The following is a 13,602-nucleotide window of genomic DNA, read 5'->3' as shown; positions in this document are numbered from 1 at the left end:
TCCCCTTCTTGTCCCTCACTTTCTAGTCCTAACTTCTTGCAGTCAGGAACTTTATAAGGTCTGTGCCAACTCATATATAGATTTTATCAGTTGCAATAAAGCATAAAGAAACAGGAACAAAGTCAGCCATTATCTACCAATATTAAAATAAAATTCTATGCACAGTCAGAAAAATGATATGGTTGAGAAGATTTCAAACTTCTTAAAACACTTTCTGACATCAAACTAAGAGTTTCTTGTTCTGTTTCCTGGTTTCTCAGAGTAAAAATATCCAAAGCAGGAAAACTCAGAGCAGCCCAACAAACCATGTTCTTTTGTGTCCCTCTGCTTCCTCTGAGAAGGCTCAAAAGAAAGAGATTCCCAGATTAACATGAAAGAGACTCTCTCTGAAAGACAGACATTCCTCCACCCCCTGAGTGCTGCATTTAGGACTGGGACTGACTTCTGAGTAAGGTGAGCCCATTGCTGTAAAGTCAGATCCTGCACCCAGAGATCAAGGCTAGCCTGAGCCCTAACGCAGGGCTCTGATAGAGTCCACCACCTCTGCTCTGCTGTGCAAGTAAAACCCACCAACGTCCCCAGAGAGGGAAATTATGTTCCATTATGTAGATCAGTCCCCCACGAAGAACAGGACCTCAACCTTCTGACAGGCCTGCCAGCTCGGCATTAAGGCAGGCATCTGTCCTGTGCATGCCTGGAGTTTATTATCATTGGCAAAGCTGCTGTGGTCACAATTGTGTGTGTGTGTGTGTGTGTGTGTGTGTGTGTGTGTGTGTGTGTGTGTGTATGAGAGAGAGAGGGGGGGGAGAGAGAGAGGGAGAACCAGCAACAAGCTCTTTAGTTAGAAATGAACCAAAGACAAAATTACCAGAGACATAAGATCTAGAACTTTCCAGACTGCCTCAGTTCAAATCACATCTCTCTACAGGAAGACAGCCAACAGTTCTATCATCATGACCCCAAATTGCCAAAGCAGAATGCTGTGGGACAATGGTCTTGTACTTTGTAAAGATTTGTCACTTGTATTTTAATAAAACCCTGATTGGCCAGTAGCCAGGCAGGAAGTAGAAGTGGGGCAATGAGAACAGGAGAATTCTGGGAAGAGGAAAGGCTCAGTCTGTAGTCTTCATCTAGACCAAGAGGAAGCAAGATGAGAATGCCTCACTGATAAAAGGTACCAAGCCATGTGGCTAACACAGACAAGAATAATGGGCCAATTTAAGATGTAAGAATTAGTTAATAACAAGCCTGAGCTAATAGGCCAATCAGTTCATGACTGATGTAGACATCTGTGTGTTTCTTTGGAATGGAACGGCTGAGGGACCGAGTGGGACAGAAACCTTGGTCAACAACAGAAGACTAGTCTGACTTTGTTTCCCAACCCTACATTATTAGACCCACAGAATGCAATTCACCTCATTGTATTTCCAACAGCAAAATAGAGAGAAGAGGAAGCTTCTGAAGGTATATTAGGCATTGAACCTAGAGGGCCCATGGAGAACATTTAACTAAGCAAATCGCAAGAGGAGGAGGACAGCTGGAAGGGATGATAGAATGGAAAAAGAGTCTGTTCCTTCTCTCCTGCTGGAACAACAGGGCTTGCTTCTGGCCAAATCATAGTCTGACTTGTTTATTTTCTTTGTGGGGTTCTCGGCCCATTAGATGGAGTCAGGCGTGACTAATTATCCTGCTGACGAGAAAGTGTCAGTGTCTTCTTCCAGGCGTAGTAATGTTGGTGCCAGATTGAGAGAGTGGATCAGCATTTCTCAAGCCTCTGGAGGAAGATGCTTTAAGCTCAAGACTGAAGGGTACCCACTTTTCTCATATCCTGCCTATCAAGTATTTCAAATAGCCTCAAGAAAGGCAAATAGATGTTCAGTCTTTAAGGAGAAATGGGAAGGTGTGTGGCTTCTCAATTCAATACCTTCGGATAGACACAAACTGTTTTTATACCACAATCACAAAGAAAAATGATGCTACTTGTGAGATCAAAGATATACCTCTGGGATTAAATCATTCCCTTTCAGAGACCCAGGCTACCATTTTTCTCCACATACTGCAATAAAAAAAAAAATGTCATCTAGCGCATTTAGCCAAGTGTTGGCTGTCAGACAATGATGCAGAGCAAGGACACGGTACTTTACCTGTTCTTGCTTCTCCAGCCAGCGGTCTACCATTGGGTGGCTGGCACTTAGAGAGGAGCGCGCGTTGTCTCTCTGGAACTGGTTGGACCAGCTACTGGGGTCCCTCGGGAGACTCCTGTAGTTTTCATCTCTCTATTCAGAATGAAAGAAATGGGCATCTTTGTGAAAACACAGACCTCACAAATTAACGACCTACGTGGGTTTTTCTGAAGTCGAGGAAATTTACCCTATGCATGTGAAATGTTTCCCCAAGTCTATACAAACTAGGAAACTGGAGACATTACTGCTAAATTGGACCTCGGAGATGCCAGCAAAGGCTAGGCTAGGGAAACTGAATGGGGACGGCATGAGAAGGCTGCAGAGAAGGCTGGCAGTGGCCAAGAACGTGCATCTCCCATGCTGTCACTCAAACCAGTCTCTAGTCAAATATACATACAAAAGAGAGGCTTGAGCTTCTAGAGACATGCTCTCAGGGAAGGCTTTTCCTTTTTATTCTTTTCCAATATTATGATTACGAGATACTGTCAATGAGCTATCAAAATGTTGAAAACAAGAAAAATACAATACATTTTATTCTTCTTTGGGTCCTTAAAGTGTTGTTTTTTTGGGCAAAAGATTTAAGACTCTCTGGGCTTTTCTGTTACTGACATCACAAGATTGCTCTCAGAATTAACTCAAATATCAAGGAAATGGCAGCCAATCATGATAATGGATACATGATTGACAAATATTGTTTATTCTGACATGGTTATGACAAGAAATGTCTTTACATGAGTATTTTGCGCAATAAGTTTTCAATTTACCATAGAAGTACCAAAGGCAATGTAGTATAGAATGCCTCTTTCAAAGACTAAATTGTAGCAACAGGCTTTAACTTCTGAACTGCAAAAACTGATCTCAATTTTCTGAGAAGATAGGAAAAAGTCTAAGAGGAAAAAGGGAAGTCAAGGTTTTCAGGTCAATAACTAAATACAAAGAATTTCCAACAAGAACGCCTTAAAAATTCTACCTCACCTCAATTCGGGTTGTATGAGAAGTTAAAGGGCTATAGCACTCTGCGTGATAACTGTGAACACACTAAATATTCTATGCAACTTTTTACTGTTATTATTCATTTTCCCCCACCGTGGGTGTGTGTGCGTGCGCGTGTGTGTGCGCATATGTGTGTGCGTGTATGTGCGTGTGTGTGCGCTGTGTGTGTGTGTGTGTGCAAGCACACACAGAGGGTGTATTCATGTGTTTGCAAGTAAGCATGTGTGTAGAGGTCAGAGGTCAACTTTAGCTGTCTTTCTCTACATCCCTCAGTCATATTTTTGAGACAATCTCACCCCCTCTCTCTTTTCCTCCCTCCCTCCCTCCCTCCCTCCCTCCCTCCCTCCCTCCCTCCCTCCCTCCCTCTCTTTCCCTCTGTTTTCTTCCCTCCCTCCCTCCTTCCCTCCCTCTCTCTCTTCCTCCCTCCCCCTTCTAAACTTCCGGCTATACTGACATGCCAAGGAGCCCCTGGGAGTTACCCATCTCCCCTTCTCCCTCAGTGCTGAGGTCACACAGTCACACATGCTGTCATGCCCAGCTTTTTGTTTCTGGGGATGCAAACTCAGAACCTCATGCTTGTGGAGCAAGCAGCACCTGAACATTGCTGTGCAGCAAGCACCTCAGCCATCACTGTGCAGCAAGCACCTCAGCCATCACTGTGCAGCAAGCACCTCAGCCATCACTGTGCAGCAAGCACCTCACCATCGCTGTGCAGCAACCACCTCACCATCACTGTGCAACAAGCACCTCACTGTGCAGCAAGCACCTTACCCATCGCTGTGCAGCAAGCACCTCACCCACTGCCACACCTTCCCAGGCATCATTTTAAATACACAAACGACCATTACCACAAAACTGAAACAATATGATAAGAGGCTTGCACACTATAGTCCTTAGCTTGGGCCAGGACATAGTTCTCCTCTTCCCTTATGGACGTCTACCATAAAATATAGCAAGCATAAGACAGCCTTTGATTTCTCTAATAGCATGACTCACGAAAATAAACAAACCTACATTTATTCACATAAACCTTGATGTACACATCTAGAAAATTCTTTATTAGAATTAACTCATAAATTATCTTTTAAAAGTTGGTGGCTAACTGGGGCTAAATAGATGGCTCGGTGGTGAGTGGCATTTGCTCCTCTTTCACAGGATCCGGGCTCAGTTCATAACCATGGCAGCGAACAACTGCCTGCAGCGTCCGTCCCAAGGAATCCAGCATTCTCTACCCCCCACGGGCACCAGGCATGCACACTGTACATATGCATACATACAGCCCTCTAACCTCCACAGGCACCAGGCATGCACACTGTACACACACCCCTCTACCCTCCACAGGCACCAGGCATGCACACTGTACATACACATTCATACAACCCTCTAACCTCCACGGGCACCAGGCATGCACACTGTACATACGCATACACACAGCCCTCTACCCTCCACAGGCACCAGGCATGCACACTGTACATACACATACACACAGCCCTCTAACCTCCACGGGCACCAGGCATGCACACCGTACATACACATACACATACCCCTCTACCCTCCACAGGCACCAGGCATGCACACTGTACATACACATACACATACCCCTCTACCCTCCACAGGCACCAGGCATGCACACTGTACATACACACACATACAGCCCTCTAACCTCCACAGGCACCAGGCATGCACACTGTACATACACATACACACAGCCCTCTAACCTCCACAGGCACCAGACATGCACACTGTACATACACATACACACACCCCTCTAACCTCCACAGGCACCAGACATGCACACTGTATACACACACACACACACACACACACACACACACACACGCAAACACAAAGACACATAAAGTAAAAATAAGCAACATGCTTTTCAACACTTGATGACTAAATATTGGCAGATGAACTCAGGGAAGTGGTAAGGAAAAGTCACCATAAATATGGCAACCAGAAATTCCAGTCAACCAGAAATGGACTAACTGCCAAAAGCCCACAAGGAGAGGAGTGATTTAGTTTGATTTTCATGTCAAGAATGGAGAGGCTGCGGCTAGGTGCAGGCCTGCTCTCTTCTTCTCTCCCAACCATTTGATCACTGAGGGAACTGTTAACAGCTCCTTCCTCAGAACACCAGCCACTGAACAGAGGAGTTGAGAGGCCATTCCTGTGTCTTCAGTGGGGGTGTAGTTCAGAGAAACCAGCAGTGACAGCCCATGGTGGCCCATGGCAGTACGTCTGACCCTCCAGAAAGCAGCTGAGCCCCAGCAGCAGGGTCAGTAGTAGACAAAGCAAAGCATACATGATGAGCAAGGAGATGGGGAAGAGCAGGACCAGGAGGACGGCAGCATGAGAAAAATGTCTCCACTGAATGCCTCCTCCACTGACTTGGGCCTTCCTGGAGGGCTCTGGGTCTGACTTTTCTCTCCCTGTCTTTCACAATCCTCATGGCTGCCAACTCCTGATGACCCAACATCCCCTGTCAAGATTCATGTGCTCCAGCCTCATCCGCTCTGACATGCTATGCACCACTCCGACAATATGTGCTGGATGACATCATGCCTGCTCATACCTGGAGGACCACAAGACCTTGACGGACACACTGACTGCACCTCACATCTCTCTCCACCTCTGCTCTGGCCTTTCGTAAGCGCAATTTCAAAGACATTTCTATTGAGGAAAAACTTGCCATTCTTCAAAGCCAATCAATTGCCTCTCTCTAGGAAAGCCCCAGGCCCTAGTATGCCATGCTTTCTGTCAGCATGGTATTCTAATTTCAACACAAGTCTGATTTTCAAAATTGCTATTTCTGCAATGGCAGTGGGGCCTAGGATAGATCACCATTCACCTGGAGTGGTGGCCTGCACTGAGGTGGACAGCTTCCCTGAATATGTTTTGTTTACTATTTCACACGGGTTTGGAGAACTTTTGTAAGTTTCTTCTACAGTTGCTAAGGGGCTGCTGTTAGGGGTTGTCAGGCAAACCTCAGTCCCAATGCAGCAGCTGTGACTTCAAATTCTACTAAAGTTGTATTTGCCGATTTCAGTTTAAGGTCACACCGACAGTTTACAATGCTTGTTGAAAATGTGGTCGCTTCTAATTTCATCCAAAAATAGTGGATTGATTCTCCACTGAACTCAGCTACGACAAAATTCATGCAACAGGGGGCTTACAAGTAATCACAATAAGGAGATTATGGCTAGAGATCAAAAGACCTGTCCTGCTTTCAGAATTTTCTGAAAAGTTCTGCAACTTTGCGTGTGTGTACAGTGAACTCTGAGGAGCTAACGGAGGAGAAAAGTAAAACCAACTTTTCCACATTGAAGGAATATTCCCAATTCAGAGTGAAGTCAGCAGTAAATCTATGCATTAATGCACTATAAAGAACTGCAAATTATAGCACTCTTATACCATTACCAATTGAGTGAAGAACGTTGAAAATACATTTTAATCCCCGTGAAGCATATCTTTTATTGTGTTAATAATATTATGCAAACTTTAGCAATTTAGACAAGCTCTTCTACACAAGCTTACCTAAAGTTAGGGTTAAGTACACACAGGGAACAGGGGCCTGGGAGTACATCCTGTATTTATGAGGAAGCATATGGAGAAGCGTCAAATATGAAATGCTTTTGCTGTATCACAACATGTGGTTGGTTGTGACTGCCCATTGAAGTATGTATAATACATGCTATTTTCATTATAAACATGTTTGGGGATAATATTTTAAAATATAATTGTCTTAATCTTATCTATGTCAGATTATGTATGCTCACTTATAGATTCTAACCATAAAACTGTGAAAATGTCAATCAAAGTATTTGCGGCCTAAGATTGCACACATTAAAGGCAGGAAAACCAAACTATCAAATCTTCTTTCCCTTCATATTTTTGTAAAAGCTCACGAAAGGTTAGTAATATATTAGAAAACATCTGTTTAAATCTATTTCACTCCGTGACCAAAGTAATGCAAAAATTCTATACACTAGTAAATATTCAAAGTTTACACTGGCAGATATTTTCCTTTAGACATAAAAGCACACTGGTGAGTGTGTGTGCATGCCTATAATCCCGGTACAAAGAAGTCCAAGGCAGAAGAACCACAGCAAGTCTGAGGCCAGCCTGAGATCATAGCACAGTCTAAGCCAGTTTGGGCTATAGAGAGAGATGCTCTGTGAATGAATGAATGAATGAATGAATGAATGAATAAATAAGCGGATGGTGCAGATATCATAATGATTTATTAAACCATAAAATAGTAAAGACCACTACGTTTGTTAATGACAAGCAATGATTTATTACTGTTAAGTTAGGACTTCATCTAGAAGATTATATATGAAAATTAATGAGAAACAACTATCTTTATTTTTAATTATAAAATTTCCACATAAGAGGCTGTCCCACACAGCCACGAGTCTTCGGGAGGACTGTCCCTCTTGTCAGAGAGAAGCAGGTGTGGCTGCTGTCACCTGAACGCTTTGATGCCATCAGCAGGTGCAGAAAGTCCCTGGCCTGGGAAACGCTTATTAACTTCCTGCTCCCTGGCAAGCTGCCTGTGGGACAGACCTCTTCCACGGAAGACAGGCAAGCGATTCCCACAACATCCCACAACACCTCTCCGACAGCCAACCACAAGTCCACAAGAGAAAACTCCACAGAGACACCCAGTACTTGACAACAGCTGACTCCTAGCAGGCTAAGGGGAGGCTTTCTCTTCTGGAAACCTGGGGTCCACCTTATCCACAATGCTGGGGACATGCGGATTGCTTCACGGCTACCATGGTGGTGATGGACACGCAATTACGATTTCATAGATATTTTTTAAAAACCACGAAGTCTCACAATATTGTCAAATATGAAACAGTCCACAAAAACTTCGTATTTGCACCCTCCTGTATTACACAGTCCCAAGGTCTTTGGTGTGATGGTAAAACTTAAAAACTTAAAACAGTTTTTGACACGGAAGTCACGGCTTTAAAAGAATTCAATTTTGCACTTTAACACCTATTCCCTTCTTTTATTATTATTACATTATTCGTTAAGGGGAAGGCACGTCCATGGGTGCTGTAGGAATTCCTACCGCCAGTAGCTTTTAACTTACCCGCCCACTTGGGCGTGGCTTCTTATACTATGCCTATGTTTAGTGCACTTCCGACCACTTTTCCTGCTGTGGGATTTGGTTGCTATTCCCCATTCTAGCAGAGGATTGAGATCTGTGAGTCTACCCCTAAATAAACAACCCTCTATTCTCAATTCTGAGCTAGTGTGGGATTTCTTTTAAGCGTCCTTCTTCACTTGGGGAAGACAGAGGACAACTTGGAAGGATCAGTTTTCTGCCCCTGTGCTGTGAGCCGGGGGACAGTCAAGTTCAGTGCCGAGTCACCTCGGCAGCCACAGCTTATCATTTCTTCGAGAAATGACACTCGGAGAGCACAGGAAACTATTTTCCGGACCCTTACCCAGGCACCAGGGAACTGGCTTACCCATCACGAGGAAGTTCAACAGCCACTTGTAAATAAGGATGGAGAGCTTAGTAGTTGTTATCAGTGTGGACCAGTTATGTGCTTACTAAGACTTTGAGAAACAAGGAAAATAATGGATCTCATGTCAAATATAGTGTAAGCTGAACAGTCCGTTTGCAAAACACCTGGGGCTAGTGTTTTAGACATCACTACCACCACTGCTACCAGGATCATTTGAGGCACCTTGGGGGTGGGAAGCAAACACAACTTTGGCTTAGTTTCCACATACACCCTGAGAGTTGGCATCACCTTGTCATAGAGATCCAGTTACAGGAGATCTGGGTGATGGAAGAGCAGGTGCCTGCCTGCAGCCTCCAACCCTTGTGTCAGCTCCATGGCTGCAGTGGCCCCTGTTCATCAGCATCAAAAACCAGCAGCTCTCCAGAACCCCTGCAGACTGCTGGGTTAGAGCTCACAGGAGGAGGCATCTGGCCTTGTGGACTAGACAGTTACAGGGTTCTTGGACACTCCTGCAAGCAGACAGCCACTGTGGCATACCCAGCCTGAATCATATACACCAATCTAACAAACGCCTTCTACATTATTTATCCATTCCCTCATTTCTGTCCCTCTCTGGAACCCCAGCTGATACGCACATGGCACAAGGGTGTATGCTACACTGTTGCAATTTGTTACATTTTGTGGAGAGCGTAGCTGTTGCAATTTGTTACATTTTGTGTAGCGTGTGCCACATCAGTGCCCAATGGCTTGAACTTGGGCATCTCCAGGGCAAGATGAGTGTTCTGTTTTGGCAGGGCTTACCCCACATGCGTGGCTATGCTGAAAGGCAGACCTCCCACCTATGGCCTAGTTTTATTCATTACCTGCGACCAGCTGAAATCCGAACACTTCAAATGAAAAATTACAGAAATGAACCATGGTGTTAAATTGCATAACGACAACCCTAGCTGTCTTGGTCTAGCCCAGCCATGCCTTGTCTGGTCTCCACACTAAGCACACTACCTGCCCACCAGTCACTGGGGAGCAGACAGTTCTCAGACAGAGGACAGAGCAGCATGGAGCTTGGGAAGAGGTGCTCCTGTCCTTTCTTCACAGCGCCTGGGAATACACACGTGGTAAAGCAACCCAGAAGAGACTGTGAAAGAGTATTTCCTTTTACTAAAAAGGTAAAGGTCCTCAACATAATAATGAGAGAAAAGGTCACATGCCGGGGTTGCCAGGAACAACGGAGAGGATCTTCAATCCATGCTAATGTGAAGGGGACTGACCCAGGCTCCTGTGCAGTGGGGCTTCCAGTTACAACAGCTGCAGCACAGAAACATCTCCAGTTGTTTGTTTAGCTTGGCGAGAATGACAAGAATACACAGAAACCCTGCTGGCGCTGAACTCTAGAAGGTCCGTGAAAAACTTGCAGTAACGCCCACAACGCATTTCCAGAAACAGCCAATCCTCTGGGTTGGAAGACTTGATAAAAGCAGAAAGAACCCTTCTGTAATCCTACAATTGACCAGAAGTTGGTGACAATATTCCTCTCAAACAAGAAAACCACCCCACAGGTCAACATGGGCTGGAAACATGGGTGGTTCCTGTAGAAAAAGGGCCAGGCAAAAATCCTAGCAATTTAGGCCTGAGGAAGAGAAGGGCAGGACCGCTGGATCTCTCTGGAGCCCACGGCCGTGCTCAGAGGACAGAGCAGAACACCAAATGACAACATCCAAACTCATTCAGGCTCTTACGTTTAGAGAGACTTCCCCAAGTGTCCCCCCATTTATCTAAGCAGCTCGGAACACCACAGAATCTCCTCTTATGTACTTTTTTGTTTTTCAGAGCAAGGGCTGAGCCCTGGGCTGGGCACACGCTGAGAAGCATCCCACCTCTCAGTTCCACCCCCAGGTCCCCAAGGCAGAATTCTGAAGCCAGAAGGAACACTAGAGGACTCCGTCTTCACTCCCTTCTGTCTGAAAAAACAGACCGGACAAGTTAGAGGGCAATGCAGACAGCAGGCAGTTCCTGTGGAGACCCAGTACTGCACCCCATTTCTCCATGGTACTGAGGAAGGAGAAGTCACAGCTCCCTCACCTATGTACAGATAGTTTGCATGGGAGCCGGAGGAGTTTCTGCGATCTGCTGATTCTTATACCCTTATACAGGAGGTGCAGCCTCCACTGATGGATTCTACTTACAGCAGCGACAGCAGGACACCAGCACACACCACCTAGTCTTCAGAGCAACCGCAGTAAAGCATCTGACAAAAACCAGGTCTCATTACAAAAACCTCTTTCTACACACAAGCAAGAGTTCTCTTTCTCTTGGAAAACATGCTGGGGAAGGGGTGTGGGGAGGGGGACTTTTTTCTGAGTTAGGAAAGAAAGTACTTTCTCCTGATGTCTGAGATACAACAGATCAGAGCTGATGGGAACAGCCAGAAATAATAAATGCTTGCATGGTCTGATTCGCAAGGTCTTTCAAAGAAAGTAACTAACATGGCCACTTAACTTTCCTGGATTGACAGCATAGATAATCAGCCAGAGAAAACCAGACTTCCATTCTGACCACACACTTGTCTCAGTTAGGTTCCTACTGCTTTGATAAAACACCATAACCAAACGCAACTTAGGAGGAAAGGATCATTTCAGCTTACACTTCAAGGTAAGAGTCCATCACGGAGGGAAGTCTGGGCAGAAACCTGGAGGCAGGAACTGAAGCAGAGATCACTGAGGGGTGGGTGTCTGTTCCTCATAGCTTGTTCAGCCTTTCTTAAGCACCTCCCTGGGGTGGCATAGCCCACAGAATAGCCACATCAACCGCTAATCAGGAAAATGCCCTACAAACTTCCCCACAGGCTAATTATTGGAGGCAGTTTCTCAATTAAGATTCCTCCTCCTCGGGTAACTTTGCCTTGTGTCAAGTTGGCAATAAATGAGCCAGTTCAACTCTTCAACTAAGGATAAGTATCCATACGGAGAAAGCGGCACAGCTCGGAGGAGAGACAGGGCGTTCACATGTGCATGTGTGGGGATGGGGGTGTCCCACTAGAGGAAGAGCCTGGATCCTGTCATATGCAAAGCAAATGCTCTTTCATTGAGCCACACCCCCAATCTCTGGCCATCTTGTTGAGCTATAAGAACACAAAGCGCTTTATTTGATGACTGCCATTTAATACTGAAAAACAAATCTAAGTCTAAAGCAACTCAGAAACATTTTAACAGCACTATGTGCTTCTGAATCTGAGGTTAAGAAATGTCTATCCACATTTCAGTTCCTTTCATAAACACAACACTAAGTGTTTTTTGTCTCCAATCTAATAGAAATACAGTCATATGTAGCCTCAAAATCTTTCAATATAATGCCAAGGGAAGGAAGCTGTGTACTGGGAAGCAGTCAGAGGAAGTGAACAGCAGGTGCCAGCCCCACGGTTCCTTGTTCTCACCACCATCCAAATACACACAGGTGAGAGTCTGTGGATGGATTTACCTACACACATTTTTATCTGACACAGATTTAAAGTAATTACTCGTACACCATCAATCTGCCAAAACGATGTGCGAACGCTTCATTCTCAAAAAGTGTTAAGCTTGGAAAGTCTAGATGGATTGACAGAATGGTTGGGGAATTTTAGAGTAAGTTCCTTGGCTATAAACCCCTCAGCTTTCCTCTTCATTTTCCAAATGCGTCCTCCTCGGGTAAGCCATGTCCTTGGGCACGTTTCTGAAAATGCTTATACGAGCCATAATCTTTACCCTGCATGTTGCAGCCCAGAAACTAACAGGGCTGCTTCTGGGGATGCATGTTTGAGAATTACAACTCTCCACAGGGAACAGGGAGTGATGGAGGCGGGACCTCTGAAGGATAAAGACCCTATGCCCACCACTCTGGCAGACAAAGTGAGTTCCTGAGAAGGGCACTGACAGGCAAGGAAGTCACTCACTCCCCAAGTTACAATTAAAATTATAACTCTAAAATAAGGAAGAAGTGCAGAAACTCTTGGGTCCCTCTGTTGAAATCTTGCTACCACCAAAAATTTGACCTTGATTAAATTAGGAACAAACCAAGGATGACATCTGGACAGCTCAGAAAAAGCAGAAAAAGACGTGGGGGTTTGCAGCCATAACCATTCACCCCATCTGAAACCAGCAAGCATTTCTCAAATGTAGGCTTACAACAGAATGGTTCTAACAATGCATCAGCAATCAATAAAGTCAGATGAAGAATTTTCAAGGCATCTCATGTCTAGAGAGAAATAGATAATGGGGTACAGCCTGGGTGTGAGCAGACTCAAGAGACACCAGGCACACTCTGGTTCTACATACTCTGGCTCCTGGATGCTAACCTCACCTCTGAGTGGGTGATGTGGGTGATGTTCACAGTGCTAAGATCTGGTACAATCTTTTTTTGGGGGGGAGGGAAATGTTTAGATTTACATGAAAAGTTTCAAAGACATGAAAAGTTTCTCTGTCCAGCTTCTGATGTCATCCTTGGAGGCCTTCATGTTTCTGAAACTCCCAGGTGGAACTAGCAAAGGACTGGTTACCTACAGACCTTGCTCTCTCCCATGTTTTCTTCTCTCATGGCCTGATTAATGCCAAGGTCTAACCGAGGACCCCAAGTCACTGCTGGTTACAAGGTCCCCAAGTTCTTCTCTAACAGGAGACAGCGTCTCTAGGAATCCTGGTCAGATACATTTACCCCTCACTCTTGGTGTGACTGGTGGTTTCTCCTGGAAGCTCTTGGGGAAAGCAGCCGAGGCGGGGTCCCTGCCCTGTTCATGTTGTAGGTTCACAACACAGTGAGGGTCCTGGCTGACGCACACCTGGGATTTTGGTTTTGGTGAGTGGAGCACATTCTTCTATGATTCAGCCACTAGCTGTCTCTTCCCACCTCTGTTCTTCGGCAATGAACTGTCAAGAGCAACCATCCTCAAAAATAAGGTAGTGAGCTCT

General features: G+C 45.2%; 1 protein-coding gene across 15 annotated transcripts in view; it reads right to left on the bottom strand.

Moving 5' to 3' along the window:
- Pard3 (par-3 family cell polarity regulator) overlaps positions 1-13,602 on the bottom strand; it is a 516,377-nt gene that overhangs the window by 269,562 nt on the left and 233,213 nt on the right. For 12 of the 15 annotated variants that reach the window (XM_038312952.2, XM_038312953.2, XM_038312956.2 and 9 more), the window contains exon 5: positions 2,145-2,276. The exons of the other annotated variants lie outside the window; for them this stretch is intronic. In XM_038312952.2, coding sequence (XP_038168880.1) covers positions 2,145-2,276 — 132 coding nt within the window. The remainder of the gene's footprint in view (positions 1-2,144; positions 2,277-13,602) is intronic. 15 annotated transcript variants of the gene reach the window in all.

The sequence above is a fragment of the Arvicola amphibius genome, chromosome 15, assembly GCF_903992535.2.
Source record: "Arvicola amphibius chromosome 15, mArvAmp1.2, whole genome shotgun sequence".
NCBI lineage: Eukaryota > Metazoa > Chordata > Mammalia > Rodentia > Cricetidae > Arvicola > Arvicola amphibius.
The sequence above is the reverse complement of the archived record's forward strand: the minus strand, read 5'-3'. Positions and strand labels throughout refer to the sequence as shown.